Source organism: Telopea speciosissima, chromosome 11 (genome assembly GCF_018873765.1).
Source record: "Telopea speciosissima isolate NSW1024214 ecotype Mountain lineage chromosome 11, Tspe_v1, whole genome shotgun sequence".
Taxonomy (NCBI): domain Eukaryota; kingdom Viridiplantae; phylum Streptophyta; class Magnoliopsida; order Proteales; family Proteaceae; genus Telopea; species Telopea speciosissima.
Window position 1 is genome coordinate 45,906,492 of NC_057926.1, and position 12,659 is coordinate 45,919,150.

The window sequence follows — 12,659 nt, forward strand, 5'->3', positions numbered from 1 at the left end:
GAATTAGGGGCTACCTGCTGCCTATCAATTAGCAAATAGTTGGAAGGTGCTTCATTGGAACCTTCTGTCGACAACAGAGTGGTTAGTGTTACCCCTCTTTTTTATAACCCTTATCTTCAATCAACCTTATCAAATGCATTATCTTCAATCTACCTTTTTATCCTTACCAGAGCAATAAGGGTTCCACATATACCACTCCATTGTTTAAGAATATGCTGAAGTACTAGAACAAAAGGCTTCTCCTTCCTGCAGTCATTGTCTTCTCTATTTCTGTCTGAACTTGAGTATTTCTTTTCAAGAATTTCATATCTAGTTTTGTGTATGGAAATGGGAGTGAGTCCATCTTTTGTTTTTTGTGCCACATAATACAGGAACTTCTGGAGTTCCTTTGTTACTTAAAAGTCATATGAGGAAGGGGAAATTCTGTATGGATCAATTGTTGCATGTAAATTTTCAATTTTCCCCTTTATCTATGGTTTGGTTTTGATTTCTGTTTCTTTACGCTTCCTTTTCTAGCGACTTCTTGATTTGGTTCATGAAAGTTTACTACACCTTTTACGGCTTCAGAGCTTTGAATGCTCTTTCTGTTCTTGCCAATTCAAATATTTGAAATTGACTCCACATTTTGTTCACATGTGGGTTCTTATGCTTGGTTTCCTTGAAGTTGTATTATTTTGGTCTGTTTTGCATTGATTGCTCTATACTACTGGTTGGGAACTTCTGAGTTTTGTTTCCCCAACAAGACTGGAATCGGAAACTGATTTCATTTATATATATACAATAAATAAGCCTAAATTGGATTTAGAAATTATTTTTTCTCTTATGACTCGTTTATAGATTAACATTTTTACTTCCTATTGTTTTTGATTCCTTGTTGAATTAGTCAGATCCAGAAAAAAACTGAATTAGAATTCAGAAATAGGATTTTAGAGGTAAAGAAAACCATGGATAAATCCAAGCGACCCTTTCTTAAATCTAAGCTTGTTGATCCAATCCCAGATTTACAAGTTCAACATAATAATTTTTTTTGTTTAATCAATAAAAAATTGGCTAAAGTTAAAAGGCCTTTTAACTTCATTTCCTGGACTAAAGAAAAAGAGATGAATTTTGTTTGATAAATCAGTATACAAAAAGAGTTTATTGTTTCCCTTGATGGTTCAATTTTAGATATGTGAATAAGAAATTTAGATCTACAATTACAATTTTCTAGGAAGAGGCAATAATACTACCAAATAAACTACTCATTGGAATTAACTTTGTTTGTGTAGTTTCTCAAATGGGTATTGGATAGGCTTTTCCACAAGGAATTAAGGTTGCTATGTCCCTACTTGCAGGAGAACCCTAAAGCCCACAATTCTTTTTTTTTTTTGTTTTTTGTTTTTTTGGAAGACACTTGTAAGCTCTGTGTCTTGAGTGGGTTATGATCATGGAAGTATTGCTTGTTTCTGTGCTTTTGCAAACATCTTAAGTTTTTGGTCTGCTTGCTGTAAATCAGTCATCCATGTACTCCATAATCAGCTCAAACACCTGGGGAAAAAAAAAAGGTCAAGGTAAGGACAATTTTTCTCTGGCCTACCTCGATCAGTAGCACAATCTCGTGCCATATGACCTATGGAACTTCACTTCCTTCGCCACTTCCTTGGCGCGCGTGACAGTTATCCCCTCTACCATGTCCTCCTTAACGTACCTCGTTAAAGCGGCATTGCCTAACCCAACAAGGCCTGAGCATTCATTTAATTCAACTTAGCTTGGTGTAAGATTGTAGATGTTCTCCATCAATCTAAGAAAGCTCTTAATGTAGGAACCTCTAATAAACCTTCATTGTTGAGCTTATTTGATAAAACCTGAAGCTTGGACAAGATGTGCTTGCACTACTTTTGACTCTCATTTTAGAGAGTTAAATTGAGATTGAATCAGGTTATACAAACCGGATTTCTTCTCTCTTTGGCAAACCATCAAATTGCAGCATTGAATTATGTTCCAGTGGAGTCATTTGTGAACTTCATTTTCTAAATTTTCTTTGTTATCTTTCTGAGAAATTCAAAAAATTCACATTTGACCAACAATTGAACATTGATGGATTCCTTGCGAATTGGTTGCTTGCTAGTTTGCTCTTGGATTTAGCTCTTAAATACAACATACAAGAGGAACAATTCCTTGATCTACAAGATGAAAATACGTACCAAGTTGACCATTGCCACATCAGCAACCATTCACTTTTAAGCATTCATCTCGCATTTATTGCAATAGTATTGGAACACTAAGGCTGTGTTTGGTATGCATTCTTGGAATGCATTCTAGGTAGATTTCGCATTCTTGAGCGAAAAAAAACAACTATTTTTATCTTTCGAGAATGTGAAATCAACTTAGGATCTATTCCAAGAATGCATACCAAACACTGCCTAAATTTTCCCTTCTTGCTCTATCTAAACTGCCCAGGCAAGTGTAGGGCTTTCAAAATCACTGCCTTGGCCTAATTGCAAGGTTGCATCCACCCTCTACTTTGCACACAAATCTAGAAGGATATGTGTCTTTGTGATAGTTTCTCAACAGCTCATGAGAGATTAAAATGTCACCCAAAAAAACATATGTATATATATATATATATATATATATATATATATATATATATATTGTCAGTTATGAAGGCCATCAGATTAGGACCCACTAAGAAATCTACTACAAACTTTAATCTGTTGGATATTATTTTTGAGATGCATCTATGGTTGGTGTTGCAGCAAGATATAGGTCGGAAATCATTCAAGGAGGTAGGGTTAAGATTAATCCATGTTGTGTAAGGGTATATAATGTTTAGTTACAATTTCATTCACAACTTGAATAAAAGTTAGAACAACCATCAAATGGTTAAAATGATACTATAATCAGATGTTAATTCTAACCGACGTTTCATAGTTAATGATAAGTACCACTTATAAGATGGTTATCTCAATATAGAATTGTATAAAAAACCATGTTTTTATTTTCAAAGTAAGAATATTTTACTATAGCATAAGTTTTTAGGGTTTATTGTAAATTCACAATAATACGTTACTCTCATCTTAGCATTGATGTTTCTACCAAAAAAAGGAAAAAAATAATTTTTAGCATTCATGTGACAAAAGACATTAAAGGAGTTACATTTTCTTGTTTTTTTTTCTCTTATTCATAGTTATAAGTACTGTTCCATGTTAAAAGAGGAAAGCTAGCAAAGGGGAGAATATCTCTTCTATTGATTAGTTGTGGAATGGTTAGCCAACCAGTAAGAAAGATCTGTTCTTTCCTCTCTTACTTGACGAAAAGGACAATTTTCGGCTTCCTGACCGCAGGTACTATTTACTGGCAGACTACTGTAACTAAAAGGATTTAAATCCTATGCAGTGCGAGCCTTAGAGTTTGACATGTGGAAAAGCAGTTTTTTGGCTTTTTTTTTTTTTTATCTTTCTTATCGAGCTCGGCACCATTGGATATCACAACTTTCACTTGTCGAGCTCTCAAGTCCACACTGCAGTGCACTGCAAGATTAGGACACTGTAGAGGATTTTTTTTTCCTAATTAAAAGATCTTCATAGGATAAGAAAGAACACCAATATTATATTACACCATAATTCAAGATAACCACGATTAAGAGGACCTTTGAAAGTTGAAACATATCATTGATAACTAACTCCTTTGACGGGTCCAAATAAATCAACACTTATATTTGAATTTGTGAATTATATGCACCCGCCAGTGATTACCAAACCCAATAGGTCTCCAAACTCGGGAGAAAGAATGAATCATGCACATATGTGTAAGTGCACGTACATCTGAGAGGCAACCATGTCTCTTTTGTATTCATAAATATCCATTCTCCCCTTGTAAATAGAAAAAATGGGACACGTGGTTGTCTCTCGTGCTAGGAACCTGTTACCCCATGTGGGACCCGGGTGTCCATGTGTTTAGACAATAGACATTACCCTGAGACTTTTAGCTCCCATGATTTTGATTGGAAGAATGGTGACTGTTGGTTTTTCCTCTGCACTCAGTTCTGCTGTTCTGAATGTAAAGGACACAGAGAGAGAGACCAACACATAGGACCTCAAAGCAACCAGATTTTGGGAGAAGGATATCACTCTAGAAATATCAGGACATTATTCTTGCTTAACATGGGTAATGGAGATTTCTGGGTATTGTTTGTATTTCTGTGGCTCTGTTTCCGAGCTCAGGCTTTGAATTCTCAAAACCAGACCTGTAACTACAAGGACTTGAGAGCATTGGAGGGTTTTATGAAGGGCTTGGACTCAGGGATTGCTGGGTGGAGCAGTAATGTTCCTTCTTATTGCTGTAACTGGGTTGGTGTCACTTGCTCTTCTTCGACCATGGAAGTGGAGAATTCTACAGATTCCAGCAGAAGGGTAGTTGGATTGGAGCTTGGGTTTAGAAGATTAAAAGGTAATTTATCTGAATCCTTGGCTGGTTTAGATCAGATGAGGTTCCTCAATCTCTCTAACAATTTGTTCAAAGGTACAATTCCTTCCAATCTGTTTAATTTGCAGAACTTAGAAGTCCTTAACTTGAGCAATAATGGTTTCTCTGGCTTGCTTCCTCTGGAGATCAATCTACCCTCACTTCAGTATTTTGACATTTCTGAGAACCTGTTAGAGGGCGCCATTAATACCGGCGGCATCTGTAAGAAATGGAACCAAATTCGAATTCTCAATCTCTCCAGGAACCACTTCTTTGGAAATGTTCCTCTTGGTTTTGGTAATTGTACTTCATTACAGTATCTTTCTTTCAATTCGAATTATCTCTCTGGGAGTCTGCCTACTGATTTATTCTTGCTAGCAAAGTTGAGAAAATTGTATCTTCAGGATAACTGGATTTCTGGGTCTCTGAGTGATGGGATTTCTAACTTGACAAACCTTGTTGAATTGGACATCTCTTCCAATAACTTCTCTGGATCAATCCCTAATGTTTTTGATAGACTTGAAGAGCTAGAAAGATTTTCAGCCCATTCAAATAGATTACTTGGTGGCTTACCCATTTCCCTGTGCAATACCCCAGCCCTCAAATTGCTTAATCTGCGAAACAATTCTCTTAGTGGTTCATTCAATCTTAATTGCTCAGCCATGACTTCTCTCACTTCCCTGGATATCGGTTCTAACCACTTCCATGGCCCTATTCTTGATATTCTCTCCTCCTGTAAAAAACTGAGGTCCATAAATCTCGCCCGAAACTATATTAATAGCCAAATCCCTGAGAGCTTCATGAACCTCAAGGCTCTATCTTCCCTGTCACTGTCAAACACCAGCCTCCATAATATATCAGCCTCGCTTGGGGTTCTACAAAAATGCCACAACCTTACTACTCTGGTTCTTACATTCAATTTCCATAAAGAATTACCTTCCAACATGAGCCTAGATCTTCACAGTCTGAAAACCCTTGTAATTGCATACTGCAGTCTTACTGGTTCGATCCCGACATGGTTGAGTAAGTCCACCAATTTGCAGCTCTTGGATCTCTCATGGAACAATTTGGTTGGAATGATTCCACACTCATTGGGTGAGCTGAAGTATCTCTTTTACTTGGATTTTTCAAACAACTCACTTTCTGGAGAAATCCCTAAAAGCTTGACTACAATAGAGGGTCTCATCAATGAAGATATCTCATCTGGACCCTCTCTTGACTTTCCATTTTTGAAGACAGATGGACGAAATCGATGGCTGTACAAACAGACTGGAAGCTTTCCTCGGTCGTTGATCCTGATGAATAACATGCTTACTGGACCAATTTGGCCAGAGTTTGGAAAACTCAAGAGACTCCAAGTTTTGAATTTGAGTTTCAACTCTCTCAGTAGACACATTCCAAGTGAGTTGTCTAATATTACAAACTTGGAGCTTTTGGATTTGTCACATAATAATCTATCAGGAACTATACCTGATTCCTTGGTCAATCTCAACTTTCTTTCACAGGTCAGTGTTGCTTACAATCAGTTATCTGGGATCATCCCTACAGGCGGCCAGTTCCTGACCTTCACAAGCTCGAGCTTTGAAGGGAACAAGAATCTGTGTGGCTCAATATACTTTTTATGTCCTGATGATGTTCCTAGTCCTTCTGATAATGTACCTATCGAAAATAGCCAAAAGTCCCAAGAGACATTTACTTTGTTTGGGCTTCCCTTTGGAGTTGGAGTAGCTATAGGTTTTGCTCTTAGTGTCACCATTTGTTTCATGTCAGGTTGGGTCTTCCCCCAGAGGGTAGAGAAAGGTAGGAATAAGAAACAAATCCGGCGGCCACACCATGTCAGAACACGACGTAGCTGGTAAGCTTCAAAACTGAACATTAATCCAGAAAATAAGAGAAAAGCATTATGCAAGACCTATCAAGAATATGTATGTTGTATTATTCTTAAAAGGAGGATTTTTGTGTTTAGTTGACCTGTTGTAGTTCTTCTCTACTTACAGTAATTAGAACACTGTATTTTCTGGCAGCATTTGGTAGGCATTCTTGGAATGCATTCTAAGTCGATTTTGCATTCTTGAATGACATCTATGACAAAAATAGTTGTTTTTATCCCTCGAGAATGCGAAATCGACCTAGAATGCAAACCAAACACAGCTTTTAATTTTTGCAAATTGTGACCCTCTTTATTCCACAAATTTGTTTTCAGTTTAAGAGTGTTTTCTCATGGCCATGTCTTATCATCAATGCCTACAACAGCAATTGTATCACTTCAAATAAGCTAATCCCAAAAATAATTCCAATAGTTTCTTTCAAGACCTTAATAAATGCATTATCTTCAATCTATCTTTTTATCCTTAACCCCAGCAGAGCAATAAGGGTTTGATGCAGAGAAGACCCTAAGGACTTATGTCCAAAGGAAGAAAAGGAGCTCAGCTCCTACCTAGCTCGGCTAGGTTTGGTCCAGTCCCATCTAGGGCTTACTAGTTGTTTAGTTAAGTTGCTATTTAGATTCCTACTTTGATTATGTTTTTTTAAATCAATGGTCGTAATTAGATCTGGGACTGTTTCATAGTTCTGAATTCTAATAGGATTTGTTCTCTTTTAATCAGATTAGGAATAGGTTACTACAGGAGTATTGGAACCTGGCCCCATTTAAATTTTTCCTTCTTGCTCCTACCTAAACTGCCCAGGTAAGTGTAGGGCTTTCAAAATCACTGCCTTGGCCCTGATTGCAAGGTTGCACCACCCTCTACTTTGGACAAAAAGGACTTGTGTCTCTGTGATAGTTTCTCAGTAGCTCATGAGAGATTAAAATGTCACAAAAAATATTTTTCTGCTCACTTATGAAGGCTAACTGAATAGGACCTACTAACAAATCTACTGCAAACTTTAATCTGTTGGATATTATTTTCGAGATACACTTTTAGTTGGTGTTGCAGCAACATATAGGTCAGAAATCATTCAAGGAGGTAGGGTTTGGCAGCTTGGGGACCAAAGAGATTGTAGTAGAATTCACTTCGAAAATGTTGAATCAGTCTTTATAACATCATCACTAACAACTAGGGGTGCAAGTTTGGCCCTGACGGCCCGGGGCCACTCTGAGCCAGAAGATGGCCTAGGTTGCATAAAATAGATTAAATTCTGTTTCTAGAAGTCCTCACCTGGAAAGAATAATAGAAAAAAATAAACAGTTTGAGAGTAGAAAGCTCTCAAGAACCAAATCATGTACAATACTTATTTTCAAAATACCAAATCATTAGTCTCCAACACTTCATATATAGCTTCTTCAATCTCTTTCAAGAGGTATTTCGCAAGTAGAGAGCAGCAAGTGATAACTCCATTCGAGCATGTCGGGGCATAGAATCCTTAAGAGGTAAAGCACATTATACCACCATGGTTCTGTGATGTATTTATCTCCACGGGATGCTGCGGCCACAATAGCCTTTGCGCATTCCCTTGTGCTCTCGAATGGAATTCCACGGAGTATCTGCTTAACAGAATGATAGTTTTGTCACATGATCGATAACAACCAAGTATTTATGTAGTAAACAAGCCATTCTATAAATCCCACACTAAATCGCCGAAATGAATTAAGTAAATCTTATGCTTGTATAAATAAGTGATTTTCTTTTGATATCCGTCAAGGTGTCAAATAATTTGTAACTTTATTTTTTGCCTTTCTAGTATGATATAAATTTTTTTTTTCTTATGAGGGTAATTGTGTCAGTTCATGTCTATTTGGCAAATATGTTTGACAATGACACCTTTTAATAATGACATAATGATATGTCGCTTTTAAATTATTTTTGAAAAACTTTTTATATCCCCTATCTCAAAAAACTTTTGAGAATAAAACAAGGGACAATTAAAAGAAGGTGTCAAGTTTTAACTACACATGTAGGGTTTCATTCAGACACTTACTTTTCTTATCATTGGATCAACTTCAACTTCTCCTCGCATGGTTAGGAGTTTGCCTCGTGACAGTTCTGAGTCTACAAAACCAGGACTAACTATTGTAATAGAAACCTTTCGAGCCAATTCAACTCTCAAATTGTCATAGAAGTTTATTAATGCAGCTTTGCTTGCCTGAAAGACATCAAAGGTAAACAAAAAGCTTCAATTCAAGAGGGAGATGAGAGCAACAACAACATTATTAATAAATGTGATTTTCTTATGTCACCCTTCAAGGTGTCAAATAATTTGTAATTTTACTCTTTTGTCCTTTTTACGCAAAAAAAAATTTCCAATGAGATTTATGTGTTATTTCACATGCGTACTTGAAATATCATTTGATACCGGTCTTAAAACCCTTTTGAGAATAAGACAAGAAACAATTAATTAAAGGAGATGTCAAATTCTAAATACACCTATTCAAGTGTCATTCAAGCACTCTCTTAATAGATTAGGATAAATAATACAACTTACACCATAAATAGTAACCCGTGGTTGGATCATCCATCCAGCTACGGAAGCATTCACAACAATCTTGCCTTTGAACCTTTTGAGATAAGGAATTGCAAAATATGTGGGATAGATTGATCCCCAGAAGTTCACATCCTACACACAATCCCAATTTGATTTAAGTACTAATCCATGAACTGATTAAATCATCCAACTAATTTGCAAAAATACATATAAACACTGGAAATGTGAGTAATTGAATACCATTACTGGCACAAAATTTGTGACATTTGATGCATCTTCAAAGGCACAATGAAACCCAATCCCCGCATTGCATACCAAATGATCCACTAAATATAAAAATAAAAATTTTTTATGATGATAAATTATGTATGACAGATAAAGCATTAAAGCTAAGTTTGGATGTCAAGAAAAGAAAAAACATAATGAGACAAAAATAATGATAATGCAATGAATTGTTTCAATTGGAATTTACATCGGCCAAAATGATTCACAACTACTTCAATGAATTGCTTGCATTGATCAACTTGGGAGACATCAGCACGAATAACCAATACATCAGGGGAACCAAGCTGAGCAGATTTGTTTGCAACTTCTCTAAGGGTGTCTTCTCTTCTTGCAACAAGGGCTAGATTAGCTCCTTTCTTTGCATATTCATATGCAAGGTGCTAGCAAATCAATAGAGAGAAGAGAGAGAGGTGTTAGAATTTGAATCTCTAATGACTAAAGGTATTCTCATAGATCTCTAAGTGTGGATCAAAAGAGATTTGTAAGGAAAGTGATCAATTAGAAACAAACCTCGCCAATTCCGGAAGAAGCACCAGTGATGAGAACAACTTTTCCCTTCAAATTCTCGGGGAAGAGGTATCTGAAGATGTAATCAAAGAACTTGAAAATGGAGAGAAAAGGTAGGATTAGACATATAGCAAACACAGTGATTGGAGGGAGCACAAAGTTCAGCAACTTGTGTATCAGTTTCATGGCTCTACCACAGAGAGAGAGAGAGAGAGATGCTTAAGCTCTAATGGTGTAACGGTACATTCCCAATTCAAGGAACTTGGAAGGGAACACGTCTTTGCACTTGGCAGTTGGCACTAGGGCAATATATACGTGTTGGTGAATTGCTGGTCTGAAGATTGATGGCACTTGCAATAAATACGGCCTTAAAAAAAGGGTGCACCCAATGCATGAGAGTGATGTGACTCCCGTCACTGTGCGGGGTATAGGGAGGGTCATAATGTACGCAATCATACCCCTTATGGTCACAATGGAGCAATCTTACCGTTGCATCATGGTTCTAAGTATCGGTATCATATTATCCATTGCGATACGTACTAGTTTTGTATGTAGCCGATCGTAATACTGTGCCAATACTGTATCAATGGCACGGTATGGTCAAGGGGTAAAATGGTTAGAAAATTCATTTTTTGAGGAGATTCGGGGGTAATTTGCTTGATACGGCCAATCCGTTCCGATACCATATCGATATCATATCGATTTTGCAAGTGACCGATACCGTGCACTAGAACCATGCGTTGCACCAAGGCCCACCCTCGCTGATCTAAACTGCGTGACGCATATAAACAAATAATGCGTCATTTATTAAGTGTAAACTTAGGGTCCCTCTGATTGTCAACAAGTACATTACGAAATTAGTTGTAACTGAAATTAGGAAGAGGGTTCTCTAAACTCTGGTGTTGAACAAGCAACATAGGAGCGCACCAATAAGGTGCAGAACAATTTATATTTAGGAGGACAGCGAAATCATTTCATATGTGAGAGAGAGAGAGAGAATGTTAGTGTACCCTCACTTAATGGCTCAAAGGACTTTTTTCCCTTCAACTTATGATATGGGAAAAGAATGTTGTCTGGTCATCTGGACATGCGCCTAGACATAGGATGGGAAAGATTATCATTTATCTCGTGAAATAAAAAAATATCATCTGTGTTGATGCCCCAATGTTTACTCTCATTTGCCTCCATAGGTGTTGTGACCCAATGGTCAGAACCGAAATCATTTAATTCTAATGAATCAAAACCTGAACAGCCCCATTGATTAGAAATTTTTTAGCAGATAGATATATATATATACACTCATTTCTATTGATGGTTTTCATTTTCCTATATTAAAGAAAACTTTCCCCTTTTTAACTGTAGGGAGAATATCATCCCCCTCCCTACTAAGGATTCATTATATTAATTCAATACTCAAGTTTTGAATAATGATAATGCGTTTTCTTACTTTTGAAAGAATCTATCAACCGTATCCTAATAGTTAAAAAACCCCATTAAGTAATGACGTGGGTATATCCAATTTTTTTTAAAAACCCAAACTACCCTTAATATATTTTTATTCCAATTTTGCCCTCTTTAATCCCAAAACCCCTTTTTCATCTTTTTTCCTCCCAGAGAACCTCTTTTTCGTTTCTTCTTCTTCTTCTTCTTCCTCGCACGCCATACCTCTGCAACATCGCCCCTCTCTTTTTTCTCTTTTGCACAAGCGATGAACACCACCGCCGCCGATCCTCTTCCACCACCAGCACCACTGCGAGCACCACCGCAGCCCCTTATGCGTCTTCTTCCCCCCAAAAACCCCCTGGTCCCAGTCCCAGGTTCCCGCTAAGAAAACCTTCTGAAGAAGGTTGTTTAAGAAGAAATATAAGAAAAATTCTGAAGAGCTAGTAAAAAAGCGATTTTAGATTCAGTTTGTGAAAGTTCTCCATTTCTCACCTTCCCAAGAAAGATCCCAGAAACTTGTAGTGAGAATTTACAACTAATTCAAAACGGCTTGGAGAGATGTTCTGACCATGAGAATGGGCTCCCAAGTATACCACAAAAGACTAAAAGAAAGAGAAGAGGAATATATCAGAATCATTCTCAAAAAGAAAAGAGGAAGAAATAATACAGAATGCTTGCTTGCCTTTTCGATAGCAAAAGTGGGTTTCTGCAACATGGAGAAAAGCAATAATGGAACAATGAAAAGAGAAATAAGCCTCGAAAATCCCATCATCTCCTTTATACTTGCCATCTGAACAAGGGATTCAAAACATGGAATGGGGATTCCGACGGAGAAGAAGACGCCTTCAGTGGTAGTAATTTAGGGCTTTTGTTTTTGGGGATTTAGATGGATAAACTTTATTTGGGCATTCACCTCCAGAGCGGCGGTCGTGGATACTACAATTTAAACCCTAAATGGGGTTTTCAATTGAAAATTAGGGTTATTAAACTGAATGCAAGATCGATTATATCTCAAGCTGCGGTATTCTTTGAAAAACATATCCCTGCGAATTCCTCTGTCAAATTCTTAATTCGGTCAACAGATTATAATCGCAAATTGCAAGTTACTCTGTTTTTGGTGAAAATTTGGTCAGCATTTCATCTCCAATCGAACAAACTTCTCTGGTGAGTTTCTTTGGATTTTATTCTCCCCAAACAACACTCGGCAGTCTTATTCTCTCAGATCTGAGTTGATAAACTCTAGGGATCAACATTACCTAGAGCGGTGGTGGTGGATACAGCCATGGTGGCGGCGGTGGTGGTGATTGTGGCTGTGGTAGAGGAAAGAAGAAAGAAGAAAGAAACGAAGTTAGAGACGAGGGTAATATTGTCTTTTAAACTGCTATTTTAACACTGTTAACCACTTAGGGTACGGTTGATAGAATCTTTCAAAAGCAGAGGAGGGCATTATCATTACTTAAAACTTGGGTACTGGATCAATATTATGGATACCTAAAAGGGGAGGGGAATGATAATTTCCCTTAACTATTTGATTTAAAACCCAAAATCGTCAACAA

General features: G+C 37.2%; 2 protein-coding genes across 3 annotated transcripts; one reads left to right on the forward strand and one right to left on the reverse strand.

Moving 5' to 3' along the window:
* The first annotated feature begins 4,130 nt into the window (after nt 1-4,130).
* Nucleotides 4,131-12,407, forward strand: LOC122645213 (phytosulfokine receptor 1-like). The gene is made up of 3 exons (XM_043838545.1): nt 4,131-6,046; nt 6,897-6,906; nt 12,333-12,407. The coding sequence occupies exons 1-3, from the start codon at nt 4,146-4,148 to the stop codon at nt 12,405-12,407; spliced, it is 1,986 nt and encodes a 661-aa protein (XP_043694480.1). The 5' UTR covers nt 4,131-4,145.
* Nucleotides 7,623-9,872, reverse strand: LOC122645717 (11-beta-hydroxysteroid dehydrogenase A-like). Of its 2 annotated transcripts, none has more exons than XM_043839055.1 (6): nt 9,664-9,872; nt 9,341-9,533; nt 9,115-9,194; nt 8,869-9,000; nt 8,365-8,529; nt 7,623-7,930 (listed from the first exon to the last, which is right to left on the reverse strand). In XM_043839055.1, exons 1-6 carry the CDS (start codon nt 9,844-9,846, stop codon nt 7,730-7,732), a joined length of 954 nt encoding a protein of 317 aa, XP_043694990.1. In that variant the 5' UTR covers nt 9,847-9,872; the 3' UTR covers nt 7,623-7,729. The 2 variants fall into 2 exon arrangements, with proteins under 2 accessions (XP_043694990.1, XP_043694989.1); XM_043839054.1 differs by having other exon boundaries at nt 9,109-9,194.
* Nucleotides 12,408-12,659: the final 252 nt, after the last annotated feature.